Source organism: Nicotiana tabacum, chromosome 23, assembly GCF_000715075.1.
Source record: "Nicotiana tabacum cultivar K326 chromosome 23, ASM71507v2, whole genome shotgun sequence".
In the NCBI taxonomy this organism is placed as follows: domain Eukaryota; kingdom Viridiplantae; phylum Streptophyta; class Magnoliopsida; order Solanales; family Solanaceae; genus Nicotiana; species Nicotiana tabacum.
Genome location: NC_134102.1, coordinates 66,381,420 through 66,401,622, shown reverse-complemented (window position 1 = coordinate 66,401,622; position 20,203 = coordinate 66,381,420). Strand labels below are relative to the sequence as shown.

The 20,203-nt window shown below is 38.6% G+C and overlaps 1 protein-coding gene across 1 annotated transcript in view; it reads left to right on the top strand.

Annotated features, from left to right (window-relative positions):
* LOC107759468 (uncharacterized) overlaps positions 1–19,780 on the top strand; it is a 31,529-nt gene extending 11,749 nt beyond the window's left edge. Inside the window, exons 4-13 of the mRNA XM_075246276.1 lie at positions 12,545–12,620; positions 12,749–12,819; positions 13,279–13,380; positions 15,138–15,227; positions 15,383–15,457; positions 15,631–15,663; positions 15,850–15,927; positions 18,374–18,415; positions 19,004–19,119; positions 19,365–19,780. Coding sequence (XP_075102377.1) covers positions 12,545–12,620; positions 12,749–12,819; positions 13,279–13,380; positions 15,138–15,227; positions 15,383–15,457; positions 15,631–15,663; positions 15,850–15,927; positions 18,374–18,415; positions 19,004–19,119; positions 19,365–19,386 — 705 coding nt within the window. The 3' untranslated portion in view covers positions 19,387–19,780. The remainder of the gene's footprint in view (positions 1–12,544; positions 12,621–12,748; positions 12,820–13,278; positions 13,381–15,137; positions 15,228–15,382; positions 15,458–15,630; positions 15,664–15,849; positions 15,928–18,373; positions 18,416–19,003; positions 19,120–19,364) is intronic.
* Positions 19,781–20,203: the final 423 nt, after the last annotated feature.

Below are 20,203 nucleotides of genomic sequence, written 5' to 3'. Positions count from 1 at the left end.
CATGAAATTTAAATTAAGTTCTAATAATTTAATATAGCTAAGTTTCTTATTTTGAATTTTTTTTCTAACAAACAATGGCGTCTGTGAGTGTGTGGATGGCTGTGCCAATCCCTGGCCCTTGCGACTTTTACACTCAGGGAGGTTGACTACTTCTCCCAAACACACAAATCTGAATAAATAATGGCACCTGCTGTTTAACCTAAAAAATTGATTATTAGATTAATCAATTAAATTTACAGAAATTAGGCCGCAATAAACTGACACAATCCAATTAGATTGACTGTAGTTAATAAAAAATAAACAAATGAGACAAATTACTATAAAAGAAAGCAGTGTAAAAGCAGTAAAGAAAGAATGAAGTAGATGAGATTCTTATTCCATGATTCTTGACGGAAAGGAATTGATGAGCAAGATTAGTGAACAATGTTTATAAGCTCAACAGGTTAGTAAATTATCTAGAGTTTCTTCTATCCGAATCTTAATGAATCCAAGTGAAATAAAGTGAGGAGTATTTATAGTACAAATTCCTGGTAACCGTTCCCAGAATCACGCTCGTTGGTTTTGAGCATTATCTATCAAGCTCCTACCGTACGCCTGGAAGATTCGTAGCTGCCAAGGAATTAATGCCAAATCTCAGATATTTCGGAACTTGGTGATTGCATTATTCGGATACGAGAGACTTTTTGGAGGGTCATTCCCTGTTGTCTAATCTCGGTATATATAATTCAGGATGCGCTCTCTCTATTGTACTTCCGGTTCGATTCACTAAAGCAGTCCTGTCTGACTTGGAGCTGGCTAAGCATTACTTGTCACGTGTCGACTATTATATTGGCCACATGTCGAAGATTGTATTTTACAAATACACCTCACGTGTGAGGATGACTGGCCCATTCCTCAGCCCTGGTGGCTTTTACACTTGGGGAGGTTGACCACTTCCCCCAAACACATAAATCTGAAGACGTGAAGCACCTGCAATTGTGGGACAGCTAGCCCTGACAACTATGGCTCTCACACTTGGGGAGGTTGGCTACTTCTCCCAAAACGCGCGTGATCACATATATCTAATCTGTGTTGAATATGAATAAATGCAAGCAATGGCACAACAACAATCAAATCAAACAAGAGATTCAATTACTTCTGAAATTCTGAGCTAGCTGAGTTATAAGAAAAGAAAATCTATATCATGAACTAATGATAACTTCATAGCATTTAATCAATCAAGGGTTTTCAAACAAAAAGTTAAAGCATTTACACTTGGGAACAATCCGTCACCTTTTTATCAAATAAAGTTTTTTATTAAACATTTTCTTATTAGGCCCTTGACTTAGGGAATGTAAACTTTACTTACCTCGAAACAATTGTCCAAGTTTTCTCTCGGCAACTTCGCTTAGTCAACTCTTCTAAATCTACAATCTAGGGGTTAAAACCATTACCCAAACTATCCATTCAACCCAATTCCTCCATCAAAGTCTCATTTAGCTATCTAGGGCTTAAAGTTAATTTTCACCTCCAACTCCATCAATTCTTGTGTTATATAGTTTTAATATGGTCAAACGATTCTAACTTTAATGCTAGGGAGTAGTAGAATTTACCTTGAGGGAAGTTCCCATAAAACCCTAGGTTTTCCATCTCTTGAGTTCTTGAAGATGTTTCTTGAAATCTAGGGATTTGCCAAGTGATTTAATGTTAGGAGCATGATTAGATGTTGTAAATCTATGTATTTATCTAAGAATTACTCACCTTTGAGTGTGAGAGTTTGCGCAACTTCGTACTTGCTATGTGGCAGAAGACCTAATGCTCAAAACCTAAAATAGGAGCCTTTCTCGAAATTTGAAATTTATATCTACAGGTGATTGCGTCGCGGTCACGTGTTGAAGCATAGCTGAGTTGTTTTTCTACACTTGACCAAATTCAGATCGCGTGGTGGTCGTTTATTGGAGCGAAACTTAGCTGTTTTCTACACTTGGCGTCTAATACGTTCCTCCATCTTTTTGGCCATTATACTCACTTAACTTGATTTCAAATCATTTAACATCTATTTAAGCACTTTTGCTAACTTAAGTCTTTGAAATAAATCTTACCATAAAAATTTCGTCGTATGAACCCATAAAAAAAGTTCATCGTACGAGTGTTAACTCAAGGCTTAAGGAATCATAATCGAGGACACGTCACCCACCCTAAGTGATTAAGTGAAACATTCCCAATAAACTCTTAATAAGCCCAATGTGTGGGTTAGGCAAAAACCTCATGCTGAATTGTTGTTAACTACTAAGCGGGCTCCTTATATAGGCTTTTTAAAGAAATTTGCTCTGACTTGGGAAATGTGCCCCATAAATATGGGGAAAAAGTTTTCTTTATTTAAGGGGATAAATCTTTTGAGCTTGTTAACATCGGAGATGTCCAGATTAAATTGTTTTCTTTTACAGAGCGTGGCAGGAGCATTGACGAATACAATCTCATATGGGTTTGCGATGCTATGAAACAAACATCAAGGGGGAGAGGAGATCTATACAGAAGATGGGGGAGGAAACAAGAACAATATCTTTACAGGGTATATCAAAATTACAATTTATATGGCAGATACTTAAGAATAGAAGTCTGGCAGGGAGATAGGAAAAATCGATGATTGTCCCGGAAGCAGAATACAACAGCGGATGGGTGGAGATAGCAGAAAAAATCCTATGTTTTGTTGGGAAACACAGAAGAACCATTCCTATACAACCACCACCACAGGACAAGTCTTACTATGTATCAGCCAGAATTGAGAGCTGGCCAGATCTCCCCACGATCACTTCGACTCCATCATCAGTCGAGATCAATCATCCATTAGCCAGAAGCTTAGTTGGAATCTTTAATAATCCTTTCAACTTCAGCCCAAATCGTGAGACCATCCAAAAGTGGTTCATAACTAGATGGAGAACTATAACCTGTCTCAAAGTCACTCCCATGGAGCATAACAAATTTCTTTTCAAACTACCTTCAAGACAAGAAGCGATAAGGATTAAAGCAGGTGAATGGTTCTGGAACTGCAGACGCCTTTCTCTAGATTGGTGGTCACCAACATCGGGCACAATCTCGGAAGGAAGCAGACTGGAAAACTTCTGGGTCAAAGTCTTTGGGATCCCTCTGCATGCTTGGACATCAGACACCTTTAAAAACATAGGAGAACAGTGTGGTGGATTTGTCGGAATAGACGAAGACACAAAAAATAGAACACACTTCTATTGGGCTCGAAATCTGTATCAGAAACTCCGGCAAGAAGCCACCGGCGACTATGTTCATCGAAGTTGGGGATTGGAGCTTTAAAATTTCATTTCTTCAAGAAACTCAGTCACACCCAAAACCCACCATTAAAAATCAGAGTTGGGTACAACATCTTTTGCAAAAAAGTCGATCTCTGTAGTTGCCTGTGACGTTGCATCCACTAGTCAGTCAATGAGGGCCCACGTGAAGGGGACAAGCTTTAATTCAAAAAATCTGGAGCATCCATCTACAGATGGGGAAAACCGGCCCAACACAAGCCAAATAAAAGGAAGGGAGAAAAAAGGGAAGCAAAAGTTGGGCCTGAATATTAGTTATTATGCAAAAAGCCCAAAACTGTCCAAGAATAAAAATACTCAAGGCCCAAGCCAGCTACTTATTGGAGAGCAGTCGGCTACGCATACGATCCTTGTCTTCACAAATCTTCAACAGTGCAACTGACGAATCAATTCGACCCACTCTCAGAGGAAATACAAGCGCTTAACCACATCGCCTCTGACAAAACTCTCCACTCCCAATCTAATGCTGATGATGAAGCAGGAAGAATCAGCCCTAATTTGTCAGAATTGCTCATGCAAACAGTATCCCCAATTGTCAGCGGCTTGGAATCAAAATTTTCTTCCAAGTCTTTCAACAATTTCCTCCCTTTGCCATGGTATGACACCGATGATTCATCTAAATCATGCATGCAAATGGTGGACACACCTACAGTGGTGGAAACCTCAAGATGGACGAAAATGGCACTGCTGAAAGCTTGCAAAGCATTCGGAGTACATGCTACAGGCTTCGAATCAGACATTATGGGGCTAATCCTTAGAATGGAGGAGAAAAGGAAGATCCAATTGCAACAACGGGCAAATACAGAAGTGGAATCAAAAAAAGGGAAGCCTAAAGGGGGTTCGGGGCTTAACAAATTGGCTTGGGGTCTACAAGAGGGCAGCATAGAATGGAGGAGAAAAGGAAGATCTAATTGCAACAACGGGCAAATATAGAAGTGGAGTAAAAAAAAAGGAAGTCTAAAGGGGGTTCAGAGCTTAAGAAATTGGCTTGTGGTTTACAAGAGGGCAGAAAGGGGCCGTTCTCAAAAGATCCATCCTAAATGAAGATCAAAATCCTAAGTTGGAATGTACAGGGTCTTAACAGGAAGAATAAAAGGAGTACTTTAAAATCCCTTGTACACAAGTGGGGGATAGATATTCTATGCTTACAAGAAACAAAAATAGAGGATTGGAGCAATTCCTTGATTAGTCAAATATGGGGGAATAGATGGGTGGCATGGGCTGAACTGAAGGCATATGGTAGCAAAAAAGGGATACTAATTATGTGGGATAAAAAGAATTGGAATTGTGTAGACTCTGAAGTGGGGAACTTTTCAATCTCCTGCAGATTCAAAAGTTTATTAGAAGATCTCAATTGGGTATTCACAGGGTGTACGGTCCTCACACCAACCCTGAAAGAACTGTTCTTTGGCACGAACTTGCAGCAATCAGGCGGTTGTGATCTGACAATTGGGTAATTGGTGGAGATTTTAATGTCTGCAGATTTGAAAGTGAGATTAAATTGCGTAAGAAGATCCAGGGCTATGTTGGGCGTCTCAGACACAATCCAGGAGTTAGGTCTGATTGATTCCACCACTTCAGGGAGCTTTATACACATGGTCAAGAGGTGAGGCTTCTCTACAAGCATCAAGGATTGATAGATTTCTATTCTCAACTGAATGGAATGAAATGTTCAAGAATGTGTACCAAATTGCTATGCCCAGAGTAATTTCAGATCATAAGTGTCACGCCCCAAAACCGCGGAGCGCGACCGGCGCTCAACCGAGTGAACCCGACCGAGCAAGCCTGTTAGATTTCTTCTACCCAAACTCATTCATGAATAAAGAGAATATATGTTTTCCTTAATTAAACAATAAAGTGGTCGTGTCTGCAATTTCCAATTTCTTACCATAAGTTTCACCTTTTTTAAAGTCTCAAATGGACAAGTAATACAACCACAACATAGCATAGTTTGTCTTTCCCAGTACCAATACACAACCCACACTATGTCTACGGAGCCTTTATAGATAAAGAGGAGTACAATGATAATGCCGGCAACAAGGCCCCGTCTATACCTCAACCATAATACATAAAGAACAAAAGATACATGACCCGGGATGAAGTGGGGCTTACCAAGTCAGCTGAGAAGAAGGTGTACTGCTATCACTGATCAATATCTCCTGCTGTGGAACCACCTGCATCCATTTAAAGATGCAACGCCCTAGGCAAAAGGGACGTTAGTACCGTCGAATAGTACTAGTATGAAAACTAAACACCAATTTAAGAATTTAGAAATACAAGATAATTATAATGAACGAGTGCGGCAATAGAATAATATAGATAACCGTCTCAACCATAGCAAGCTTATTAAAAGCTATCTACAACATTTATAGGATTTAAGATGAGATCCTCTATAACCGTCTTCACACAAAGCGGCCCCGCCGCCTCACCCGATGTATGCAGGTGGAGGTGTACGTACAATACCACAACTCTAATCAAGCGGCCCTGCCGCCTCACCTCAATATATGCGGGTGGATGTATAACCACAGTACCAAGAACCTACACAAAGCGGCTATGCCGCCTCACCCCAATGTATGCGGGTGGAAATGCATCAACAATACCAATACCAACACAAAGCGGCTATGCCGCCTCACCCCAATGTATGCGGGTGGTGGTGCCCCAACAATACCAAAACCATACACAAAGCGGTCGTACCGCCTCACCCCAATGTAAGCGGGTGGAAGTGCAGTCCTACAATATCATAATCCCTACACAAAGCGGTCATGCCGCCTCACCCCAATATATATGCGGATGGAGGTGTGTCACAATCACAATCTCTATACCATAATCCCCACACAAAGCGGTCATGCCGCTTCACCCCAATGTATGCGGGTGGAGGTATATCAAAATCGCAATCTCTACACAACTTGGCATAATAACTTTCACATAAATCACGACTAGAAATTATAACATGTGGATACGTAATCCATAGTTTGGGACTCATCCTCAATTTATAATGCAATATGATAAGAGCATTTGAAATACGAATTGAACATATATCTTCATAACAAAACTTATCGGAATACTCGATTTATAATCAACATCTCGGAACTTACAAGGATAATGAGAATTCCAATTCTTAAAGAAGAGTTTAGCCAACATACCTCAATTAAGCTTCCTTAAACTCTAAAACGTTCCGGAATTCTTAGCAACTTCAATCTATTTTAGAAATATAACAAATTGAACCACAATTAGGAAGATGATTATGGTTCTAGCTCATTTGAGCATTTTATCAAACACTAGGTGTGCATTAAGGTTTAAAGGCCCTTTTTATGGAGGATTCCATCATCCCACAACCCAAGCTTTACCATTTTTTTTAGCTCAACAATCTTCCTACATCCTTGGATAATACATGCATGTAAAATAACCAATCCTCTTGCCCAGAAATTATCTTGCTTATTATCCATTTCTACACAAAATTCGAAATTAGGGTTTAGGGTGTAGATCTTACCTCTAGGATGTAGACCTAGTGAGCTTCCCTTCTTAATCTTCCAAAACTTGAGCAAGAATTGAAGAACAATAATTGAAGAACACCTTCTCACTCTAGGGTACTCTCTCTCGCTCTAAAATATCAGATTATAGCTCAAAAATGTCCCAAAGGGTGTATTTAATAAATAGGGTCGGGTTTTAAAAACCCAAAAATGGAGCTCCGGAACAAGGTATGCGATCGCATAACCGATATGCGGACCGCATATGGGTCGCATAGTTGGTTACAAAATAGCCAAAAGAACTGTCTGTGTATGCGGTCACTATGTGGTCTGCATAACTGTTAAGCGGTCGCATAATGCACCGCATAACAGTTATGCGGTCGCATAGTCGACCGCATAATTGCTTCCAATTGGCCCAATTAACTGCCTCACTCTGCGGCCATTATGCGGTCCGCAGAGTGATTCTGCGGTCGCATAATGGACCGCAGAAATGCACTTTTCTGCCAAAAAGTTTTTTTTACTTTTCGGTGCATCCTCAAACACGTAAGCCTAGTCCGACACCATGAAACATTATTTTCTTTGCAAATTTCACCGGGCTTTACACTTAAGAACTTCGAAATTTTCCGGGGTGTTACAATAAGCCAATCCTTTTGGAGAGTGGAGATTGGGAAACTACACCTTATTTCAAATTTGAGAATATGTGGCTCAAATCAGAGGGGTTTCTGGACAAGATGAAGGAATGGTGGCAATCTTATTAACTGGCAACCAAGATTTCATCCTTATCCAGAAACTAAGGAGCTTAAAGAAGGATCTTACTAGATGGAACAAAGAAGTCTTCGGTAACATGGAAACCAAAAGGAACAAAGCTCTTGCTAATTGCAATTACTAGAGCAAATAGCAGAACATAGAGTTCAAACACCAGAGGAAAAGATGAAATCATTCAACTTGAAATTGGAACTTGAACAGTTGGCAATTGCTGAGGAAACCTCCGGGAGGCAAAAGTCCAGGTGTCTATGGCTGAAGGAAGGAGACAGGAACACAAAGTACTTTCAAAAAATGGAAAACTCAAGAAGAAGGGGTAACTGTATTGATGGACTCAAAGTGGGAAAAGAGATAATTGAAGATAAAGGATTGATCAAGGAGGAAATTCTGAGCTACTATCAGAGAAGGAAACATGGAGACCTTCAGTAGAATTTACAGGGTTACACACACTCAGCTCAAATGATAGAGAGGACCTGGAATCTCCTTTTGAGGAACCAGAGGTCCTTGCAGCCTTAAATTCCTGTGCCCCATACAAAGCACCAGGCCCTAATGGTTACACCATGGCATTTTTCCAAAAATGCTGGGAGGTTCTCAAGTCAGACTTCATGGCAGCCCTTAACCATTACCACCAACATGATCATATGGTTAGATCTTGTAATGCTTCATTCCTAGCACTCATCCCAAAGAAGAAAGGTGCAATTGAGTTTAAGGATTTCGGACCAATTAGTCTAATAGACAGTGTCTATAAATTGGTGGCGAAGATCCTTCCCGAAAGAATGAAAAGAGTTATTGGGATGGTCTCTGGTCAACAAAGTGCCTTCATCAAAAATAGGCAAATCACAGATGCATCCTTGATTGCAAATGAAGTTTTGGATTGGAGAATCAAAAATGGGGAAACTGGCTTACTGTGCAAACTTGATATTGAGATGGCTTTTGATCAATTAAACTGGTCATACCTTATCAACATGTTGAAGATGATGGGATTTGGTGACAGATGGATTAGGTGGATTTATTTCAACATTTCTTCAATGAAGTATTCTATGCTGGTGAATAGGAGTCCGGTAGGTTTTTTCTCCCCACAAAAGGGCCTCAGGCAAGGAGTTCCTCTTTCTCCATTCCTCTTTTTACTGGCCATGGAGGGCCTTACACAAATGCTGGTCAAAGCCAAGGAGATGAATTGGTACAGGGGTTTCAAGTGGGCAGAAATCTAGCTAATTCAGTCACTGTTTCCCATTTGCTATATGCAGATAACACACTGATCTTTTGTGGAGCAGAGAGACTCCAAGTATCTTATCTCAATCTCACTTTGCTCATCTTTGAAGCCATTTCTGGATTACACATCAACATGCTTAAAAGCACCATATACCTGGTCAATGAAGTCTCCAATCTAGAAGAATTGGCAGAGATCTTGTGTTGTAAAATAGGATCTCTCCCCCACTACATACCTAGGTTTACCTTTGGATGCTAAATACAAATCAATCGGGGTATGGAGTGATGTTGTAGAAAAAGTGGAAAAGAGACTCGCAACTTGGCAAATGCAGTATCTCTCAATGGGTGGCAGACTCACTTTAATTAGCAGTGTTCTTGACAGCGTCCCTACTTAATATATGTCCTTATACCCTATGCCAAGCTTAGTTCTGAAACAGCTAGACAGATTGAGAAGGAGGTTTCTATGGGAGGGCAACAACACAACTCACAAATTCCCTTTGGTGAAATGGGCCAAAGTTATTCAGCCTAAATCTGATGGGGGAATAGGACTCAAGAACCTAAAGCTCCATAACAAAAGCATGTTAATAAAGTGGCTATGGAGGTTATGGGCAGCCTGAACCAGCTTATTGGAAGGAGGTCATTACGTCAAAGCATGGAGCTCTACACCAGTGGTGCACCAAAGAAAACAATGCCCCACATGGGGTGGGACTATGGAAACATATCATGTCTCTTCATACTGATTTTCTCCGGGAAATAACATACAGAGTTGGCAATGGCTCTCATGTAAAATTCTGGGAGGACAGATGGATTGGTAACACAACACTGAGATAATCATATCCTGGGTTGTATCAGATAGCTAGTCATCAGAATTCGTTGGTTGCTCACAACAGGGAGGGGAACACTTGGAATACTCTATTCAGAAGAAACCTCCAAGACTGGGAAATTAATGATCTGCTTCTACTATTATCCACATTGGAAGAATGCAAAATTGAAGAGCATCAACCTGACAGACTTATCTGGGGCAACTCAACAGGAGGAAAGTACACAGTCAAGACCAGCTATAACCTCCTATGTTCATGGACTCCATAACAAAAGCATGTTAATGAAGTGGCTATGGAGGTATGGGCAGCCTGAACCAGCTTATTGATACGGCAAAGCATGGAGCTCAACACCAGTGGTGCACCAAAGAAAACAATGCCCCACATGGGGTGGGACTATGGAAACATATCAGGTCTCTTCATACTGATTTTCCCCAGGAAATAACATACAGAGTTGGCAATGATTCTCATGTAAAATTCTGGGAGGACAGATGGATTGGTAACACAACACTGAGATAATCATATCCTGAGTTGTATCAGATAGCTAGTCGTCAGAATTCGTTGGTTGCTCACAACAGGGAGGGGAACACTTGGAATCCTCTATTCAGAAGAAACCTCCAAGACTGGGAAATTAATGATCTGCTTATACTATTATCCACATTGGAAGAATGCAAAATTGAAGAGCATCAACCTGACAGACTCATCTGGGGCAACCCAACAGGAGGAAAGTACACAGTCAAGGCCAGCTATAACCTCCTATGTTCACAGAATGGGATGCTTGAGGATTGGCCTTGGAAACATGTCTGGAGGACTAGACAACCACTCAAAGTATCTTGCTTCACATGGTTAGCTCTCAGAGAAGCTTGCTTAACACAAGATAACCTAAGAAGAAGAGGTATTGTACTAGCTAACAGATGCTATCTATGCTAGCAAAATTCAGAGAGTGTCAACCATTTGTTTCTTCATTGCCCAATAGCAGATGACATCTGGAATTTCTTCTACTCTATTTTTGGCTTGGCATGGGTGATGCCTTTGCACATCAAAGATGCATATGGATTTTTTGGAGAGTTGATAAAGCCATCAAGAGGATTTGGAGAATGATCCCCGCTGCAATTTTTTGGTGTTTATGGAATGAAAGGAACCACAGATGTTTTGATGGAATCCCAACTCCATTACACTCTTTAAAAGCTATCTGTTTTGTTAGCCTGTTTAGTGGGAACTTCCATACTCCTGTTAATAGTGTGGACAATATTTTGGATTTTGTTAGCTCCCTGATCTTAGTTTAAACATTATACATGAGCTAATTCAGTGTCTTGTACACTTTTGTCATCTTTTGTAATTTGCATCTTTTGGATGCCTTATTAATACAATCTCTTACTTTATCAAAAAAAAACTCTTACAACCCCTCTAAAGTATTCCTCCATAAACCGCGCTCATAGGGAAGTGTAATATTTTTAGTCCTCCACTCCCCTTCCAGAACCCCATATTTCTCCGCAATCACCTCTCTCCAAAGAGCATTCTCCTCTACTGAAAATCTTCATAACCACTTCCAAGTAATGCCTTGTTAAAACACCCTTAGATCTCTGGTGTTGTGACGATCTTCCAATTGACTTTGGTGTTGTGACGATCTTCCAATTGACCAAATGAATTTTCCTTTCCCTGCTTGAAAAATCCCATAGAAAATCCCTCTGAAATTTTTCCAACTTTAATAGTGGTTGGAGCGTTTAACAAGGACATGAAATACGTTGGAATGCTCAATAAAGTTCTCATCTTATAACTCTAGGGCATTTAGGTATGTATAGATCATGGATTCAGTGGTTAAACGATGGATGTAATGGTGTCAGTGTTGTATGAGTTTAGTTTATTAAGCTATATCAAATTGACTCAAGAGTTTTCCTTTCCTTCTCTCACTCTCTTTTTGCTTTTTCTTCATTTTTGGTGGATGCCAGTGGGGTCTACAGATTGTTGCTTAGGCCCGATGTGTTCCTTTTTCCAATTTATTGTGTTAATATGTCCCTTAATTTCTATTTTTGGATTTACTCCCCCAAAAAGAATTTGTCCATTGGCATTCACAGATTAAATGTGGGTGTTGCGAGAGGCATATATATGAGTAATTTCACAGTTTAAATGCCTAGATGGCATAGGGGCCCTTAGGGCTTTGGTCTAGTGGTAAGAGTGCAATACATGTTATGTGGGTTAGGCACAAGTCATAGACTCGAATCTTGCTGCAGACAAAAGCTGATATTTAAGTCGAGAAGGGTTAAAGGGCGGGCCCATTATCCAACGTGTTCGTGCATCACTGGCCATCAAAGAATTCTCGATAATAAAAATAATAATTGGATGGTTAGGGTTTAACATTTCCCATCATCACACAAATGGGAATGCACCGAAAAAACAATACGACTTATTAAAATCAATGTGGACTAAATTTATGGGATTAAATTAGACATGGATTTATGACTTAGAAAGCAAAATCACGTGAAAAATACTATTGTTTGAGATGGTGTGTAAGAGGTTTAGAAAAAATGAGCTTGGCCATGCCCCCGGGATTTCATTCAATGGCAAAGGTGGTACGACGCGGGTCACAAGTTTGGATCTTGCCGGTTGAACACTTGAACCAAGTCTGGTATTAATTTAAGTGGAGAAGGATTGAGGAGCAGGCTTATTATCTACTTAGTTTCAAATTTGGAATTGCAGATTTCTCTGATTTCTTTTTTTTTTTTTAAAAAAAAGGAAAAATAAAGAAAATGAGAGCTAGTCCGTCATCCAATCCACCTCTCTAATTGAGTTTGTTGTCTTTCACAGACATACTTTGCATCACATGCCCCTTTATTATTATTATTATTAGACAGGAGAACAGAATTATCAACCCCTGATTCTGTTGTGTATCAACCAACACATAATAAATTAAATTATGAAATATCTCTATGTTACAATGCAACTTATGTTTATTGCTTTCTCTTTGTAGGTTCGTAGGCTGGCAATGGAGGTTCGACAATTGGCTTCTGCACGATCAATTACTGTTCTTAATGGAAATTCTTCTGGTATCTTCCACCATTCTTGACTGAAGAGTTTCATGCTATGTTTTGCTTTATCTTTCCTTTGATTATGTAGAAGTTGTTTTCTATCAGCCAATGTGTCCTTACACCCTTTGTCGCCTTCTGTGTCTCAGGTAACTTGACATCTCTTATCATGCCAACTGCTGCAGTAGGGGCGTTGGGTTATGGATATATGTGGTGGAAGGTAAAATAAATTGTTTCTTAGATTCTCTATTTAAGTAATACCCTCTCTCTTGTTACTGCTTCTATTAGTGTGGAGATTACTCGAAGGAAGTCTGGGTGATTCATTATACTAAGGTGTACTAGAGGTATGTGTAGCATGACAGATGAAATTAAAATGCATGAGCGAGAAGGACTTTCTCAAAAAAAAAAAGTAAAATAAAACGGATGAGTGAGAGTAACATGCTCATGTGTGTCTAGGTGGCTTGTCAGCTTGAAGTTGGTCCTCAGCTTAGGTACCGGCCCTTCTACAGAATATTAGGGGTCAAAATGGGGGGAAGAAACAAGCCCTCAACCAAAGGCCAAGCTTTTCTGCCTCTAGCTTTAGATGACCATTGCATACTTGTTACGGTTAACAATGATCGATATCCCTAGTATTTAAAAAACGAAAACATATTTTCAACTTTTCGTGTAATTCTTGCAGGGTTTATCATTCTCTGACCTTATGTATGTTACCAAAAAGAATATGACAAATGCCGTTTCAAATTTGACAAAGCACTTGGAGCATGTTTCTGAGGCGCTTGCTGTAAGTATCATCTCTTGCAAACTACCTCTGCTCTTAATTCCTTCTCTGCGATCTTGGCACTCCCATGTGCCTAACTAGCACACTAGTATTATGCAATTTTTTGCATATATAATTGCGGTGTTTCTGTTAAACATGTGAAGCTTGATGATTGGTTGCAGCTTGTGTCAACAATAGTGTGCTATTAATGAATTTGCCCCAACCTCCCCAGCCCTCTTGGTAATAGGCCAGAAATATTTCCCATGTCAGGTGAATGTGTTTGTATTCTCTGAGTGTACATTACTACCAAGATTTGTAGTGTGGTACTGTGGTGGTACCAGTGAGAGTCTCAACACGATGTGTGGGTTCAATTCTGATTATCCCCTCCCCCTCCCCCCTAGTAATATTATTTTATAAAAAGAAAGCAGTTATTTAAACAGCCTGAGAAAGAGTTGGGTATTTGGGTTTGATATATGTTTCTTGTTGGGTCTCGTAAGAGCGTAGATCTTTACATGTATTTTTATACTGTTAATAAAACCCAAACCTCCCTAGAGCAACTCAATTGCTTTATCAATATGTACCTAATTGTAGTCCAGTTCAGTTTATGAAATAAAAATGAGTTATTCATTACCTAACCTAAAACATAATTCGCCAGGGTAAGACTTCTTTCGATTAGATGTCAACATTGAAAATCCTTGATTAAAATTTATTCTCAAGTAAAAGAGAATTTTAAAGACTTAAGATAGCAACAAGAACAACTACGCCTCGGTCCCGAACAAGTTGGGGTCAGCTAAAGACTTAAGAATTAAGATAGCAGCTAGTAAAAAAATTATCGAAGTCGCATTAATTACAGTTGAATTGGATTTAGATTTTAGACATGAAAGTTGCTACCGGGTTGTGAAATATAAGGACAATAATTTGTATTGCCACACTTGATCTACCAAAATTTTTTGTATTATTTCCAGAACAGTGGGATGAAATTCATGATATGCTAGAGGATTAGCTAATCGTGGTAACTGTGGTCTCTCATTACAAAAAAAGTATAAAACCTCAAAAGGTCCCCAGTTTGGTATTATAACTAGCTTGAAGAGCGATTGTCTGAAAAAGTCTTTCTGCTATGCTGCACTTTCCTATTCTTTTACCCATTTTAGCCTCCTGTTATTTACTTTAACTGTTAAAGCAAATATTAGCTTTGAGTTTACCAATTTATGATCAACAACAACTACTACACCTTGGTCCCAAGTTAATTGGGGTTAGCCATATGAATCCTAATTATCCACTTTGCTCCATTTGGATCTGTTGCATTCCAAACTTCCAGTATTAAATAATTTGGGGTTCTCTACCACTATTGGTTCTTTACATTTTCTTTTGAATAGCACCTTTTTATCAAAAATTAAAAAATTAAAGAGTTTTTTAAGACACGATACAAGTGTGCCATAATTTCTTTCTCATGAAAAAAAGAGAAAAAGTGCCATAATTTCACAAATCATAAGAAGAGGGGGAAAGTTTGAGGAAGAAAATCAAATTTTCATGTCAGTGTTAGTTGGTTGTTTAGGACCTGATTACTTTTCTCCACAGAATTGAAACTGCGTCAGAAGTCTGCTATTAGACAACCGTATGATTTTTTCTTGAACCATAATTTTGTTGTGATTCCTATCAAGAATTTGCGCAAACAGACACTTTATGAAGATGTTTTTATGTGATGTGGGGTTATTTGTGTCTACCTATGTCTGGTATCTCCATGATGCCTTCTTCATTATTCTGTTTCTCCTCTTGATCAGGCAACAAAGAAACATTTGACGCAGAGAATTCAGAATGTCGATGGGAAATTGGATGATCAAATGGAGATGTCAAAACTACTAAGGAATGAGGTGCAAATCTATTCTAACACCTCTTTGTCTTTATTTATGTTTGGGGTTTGTTTTCTCTGATCCACTGTCATAATCCTTAAATTTGTACTTTCCTGCTTATACTATAACTATGCAGTATAGCTGTCATAATCAGGTCAAATCCTGTTTTGCAACAGGTTAATGATGTGCGTGGTGATCTGTCTCAAATTGGTTGTGATTTGGATGAATTACAGAGAATGGTTTCTGGTCTGGTATGTTATGCTTTCTTATATCTTGTGTTCTCTTGTCGAAATTATCGTTCAGATGCTTTTGTAGACAGGCAGTGGCCAAGCTACCTTGGATTCTCTACGTCATTTTTGGTCAATTTTGTTGTATCTACTTTTTAGTACACTGATCTCGTCTTTAACTGTATCTGGATATGCAGGATGGCAAGTTAGTTTCCTTAGAAGGCAAACAGGTAAACTGAAAAAAGAAGTCATTTCAGCCTTTTTTCTCAGCTACTAATTTTGTTTATTTACCTATTAAATACTAAGGGAAAAAAAGTTTCTGATCATTCGATCATCTGGGGTTTGTAGCCTCTGCCTATTTGCAATGTGCCATTCAGGTAATTTGTGCTAAGCATGATTCTCATGGTTAATAACAGGACTTTGCAAATGCTGGTGTCATGTACCTGTGCAATATAGTCAATGGAAAAAGGGTGAAGATGCCTGATACACTTCAGGTTCGTACACCTTTTTTTTTCCATGTACAACTATTGATGTTATCACAACTTGTCGATGTGATAACCTCTTCCACTTGAATAGTGTTTTATTCAGTTTTAGGCTTTCACACACTAACATTATGCATCTGTTTCCCCTCTAAAAAGGGTGATATGGACGGGGTTGGGTCGCACGTGTGAAACAAGTGGGATAAAGAATCTTTTTCTTTGTCCCCATGGATACAGCAATGCGATTTTAGACGAACCAAATCTAGTAATCAGAAAGTTTTCTTTGCCAGGCAAGTGACAGGATGTGTGGTTCATTTTTCTACGGACAATCCCTTTTGCTACATGATTTTTGGCATGATCAAAACTACCAAAGCATTATTTAACAGGTTTTGATTATATGCATCTGATTTTCACACTAGGGTGAAGGTAGGAACAGAGAGAAATTTTGTTTTCTCCCAGTAACTGGTTTCTGTTCTTAATCTAGAAAATGCGAAAACGCTAGTCTATTTGGCCAAAGTTACAGATAACAACAGCAACAACAACATGCCCAGGGGGCTGGGAGGGTAGTGTGTTTGCAGACCTTACCCCCTACCTTGTGGAGATAGAGAGACTGTTTCCAATAGATCAAAATGGATATTCATGTATAAGGAGATTTTCGGTCTTTCATTCCTCTTGATCTAAGGTGCGAATTAAAACTTATAAAAGAGCCTAGCAAATGCAACATGTCAAGTAAAGACATTAACATACTAGGTCGTTTTGGTTGATTTCAACCTCGTCGCATAATAGAAAGAAAAGGACCTTCTTCCATTTGGGGGCATACTGTCTGGAAAGATGTCTTAACGTTCCTACTTTTCTTGAATCTGCTTTAGCAGGAGAAGGAACACCAAACCTATTAAACTTTTCGAGTCTCTCTAGTGTTCTATTTTTAAGATTGTGCTAGCAATTACCACACAAAGATCTCTGGTTGTAGCCACTTTCAGCATTAATCATCTTCAGCACAGTACATAGGACAGGATAAAGCTAGGTGGCACCTAGTAGGTGCAAAAGAGTCTGAGTGCTTCACCTTGCTGCAGTTCAGTTCAATCGCCAAGGTGTGAAGGCGTCTGTCTCATCACCAATTGGCTCTGTCCAGAAGAGGCCGGATTAAGCAATAATTATTTCACTTCATTCCATCTAATTGTCTGCAATTATAGTTATTATTAGAGTTAAATACGTTACACCCCCCTGTATTATGACTTGTAATCGGAGACACCCCCTGTATTTGAAAGTTGAAACCAAACACTTAATACCCCAGTATTATAAAAACCCTAAAACTACTTAACGTCATTAAAGCAATATACGAAAATGACTAAACTAAGCCGTAGATACCCTATGTTTATCTCAAATACGCTCAGTGCATAACACTAGAATCAAATACTCAATCATTTATAAATTGTATCATTATAATTCCGGGATCTCTACAACAAATAATCAATCATGTATAAGCTTCAACTTTACGAACATTTTTCAACAGCAAAAAAGCAAGATACGTTCAAATCAACCAAACACTAAAGGCAAGTGGAAAGTAATTGTATTTAGAATCACTATTCGGAAACAGAGCAATTGACCTGTATTTCTGCGGTTCATAACAATAAACTGAAATCGCGGTTGAGCACTCCTGTAACACCCGCTAAAAGTTAATCATCACAAAAAACAAAGTACAGAACTCAAAATTAAATAAACAAACATTCCCTTAAAGTGAGTTGTTTAATACTCACCTGTTGAAAACAAATAGAGATCCTTCCACATCCTTCTGACTCTGCATAACAATTCAATTATAAATTATATTAATGGAAAGAGCAAAATTATAAATAAATAAATAAATTCAGGAAATTGAATTACCCATTGGCTGTTATCGGTATATTCTTAAAAGGTAACATGAGCAGCAGTGATAAGATTTTCTTCAATGAAAGGATCAATACGCTGAAGAACCGTCAAGTTTAGAATTTCTTCATTGCCTTCCCATAACAATACATGAAAATAGAAGAGGAAAAGAATGCTCTAAGGATTTTGCTGGGAAGCAGTTCTGTTACAGGAGTATAAATTGATGTGAAGCAAGGGTAATTTGTCAATGTATTACTGTTATATGAAAGAAATAAAAAAAGAAAATGGATTCTTAAAGGAGTTAGTATTTGTGTAGGATTTTTATAATACAGGGGTATTAAGTGTTTGGTTTTAAAATACAGGGGTGTCTTCGTTTTCGGTCATAATACAGGGTTTTAATGTATTTAACTCTTATTATTATTCAACTTAATTGGATGCGGGCGTGTGTGTATGTGTTTTTTTTTGTGTGAGTATGTATCACCTTGGAGCTGACTATCTTTGTATCATCTTTTCTTGTTTTGCTTATTTTATCCTTCACAGACCATTTTGTTTAATCTTATTAGATGCTTGTCTCTTAACCTGCATTTAATGCCTGCAGGAACAACTTAAAATTGTGGGCAACTCAACACCTAGTCTCATGGTACTTTTGCTAACTTCAATTTAATGTCTTTATTCAAGTATTTTGTCATAATATCAGCCATATGCATGAAGTTGACCTGTGATAGTGTGCATTATTTTCTTTTTAGTTCCAAAATGCTCATTGGATTTTGGCTCCTACATAAAGGAGAGTTTTTTAGTCAAAAATCTAGGAACACCAGAATAATGTCAAAATCAAAAAATTGCTAAAATTTTAAACGACATTGTTTATTGGTTGTAATATATGAACTACTTTGGGATGCCGTTGCCCATATTGATATTTCTAATTGACATGATTCATTTATGTTAAAATAATTTTGAAGAACTGTCTAATACATGCTTTGGTCGTGAATACAATGGCAATTTTTGCATGTCTGATACACTGTTTGGTCAAGTATGGTTTTACCATTCCCGAGCTCCGATTGGAAAATATTGATTAACACAAATACGATGCCTCCCTTCGTTAACTGAACTGCACATTCCCTATTGGCTTTTATTCTCTGTTTCTTTACGTCTAATCATTGACATGGTGGTTTCATCAGTCGGGTTACAGTTGCAGGCATTTCATTGATGTCCCATAACTTTGTTACAGGGCCTTAAAGAACTTGCTGACTCTTTACCACAAGGAAATTCTAATAGGTATTTAACTGATGGCATTGCCCAAGATAATCCTGATAAGTTAAAAGATCCACCAAGAGGCCTAATGAGGTATGTTATTTTAGCATGTTCAAACTTCCTCTTTCACTTGCTCTCCTCTATTTTGGCTGTGGGTTAGCTGGGATTTAGTCATCGTGCTCCTTACTTTTTGTTGATTAGCAACTCTGCATGTTCAGAATTTCTTTTTTCCTTTTGCATTGTTTTGTGGTTGAAGTCATTATATATCCATGCAAACATGTGTTTCCTCTACTCCTGGAATGGCCCTGATTTTCTCCTTTTTTTTTTCTTTCTAACAGGACGGCTTCTACCAAGTGTTGATTCACCCGTATGAAGGAAATATCATTTGGTTTCTGTTTTTCTTGGAGTATCAGGGCACTGCTGGGCTATTTTCTTTTTTTTTTTTTGGGGGGGGGGGGGGGAAGGAGGGGAGGGTATAACTCTTTGTTGAACGGCAGTCTCTTCAACTTCTGTTACAGTTAACGGTCCATATGTAGTCATCAAATGATGGAGCCTATATTTAGACCTCCACTGATATTTCATCTGTGCGCTCATATATACGTATTTTGTCTCAAATCACAACTGTATATGATTGAATAAAATACGTGCCACTGGATAGTAGGCACAGTGGTGATTAATTTGACAAAAGATGTCAGAAATTATTCTTGGTGTTTTCTTTTCTGTATAATGTTGAACCCTAGGAAGATTTTCAGATATAACTCTTTGTTGATCGGTAGTCTCTTCAACTTCTGTTCCAGTTAACGGTACATATGTAGTCATCAAATGATGGAGCCTATATTTAGACCTCCACTGACATTTCATCTGTGCGCTCATATATACGTATTGTCTCAAATCACAACGGTATATGATTGAATATAATACGGGGGATTTGCATCTATATCCAGTTTTTGGGTCACATTTTAACTTATAACCGCTTTGCAAAAAAATTGCAAAGCGTACCCACTTTTCGGGTAACTTCAGACATACAGGTCTGAAGTAGCAAAAATTTATGTCTGAAGTTTGAACTTCAGCATGTTTTGCCTGAAGTGTAGCCTTATCAAAGCAAAATTTAAGATATTTTTGCCTGAAGTTTGGCCTGACTTGCAAAGGCAATCACGCAAATTTCAGTTCATAGTGC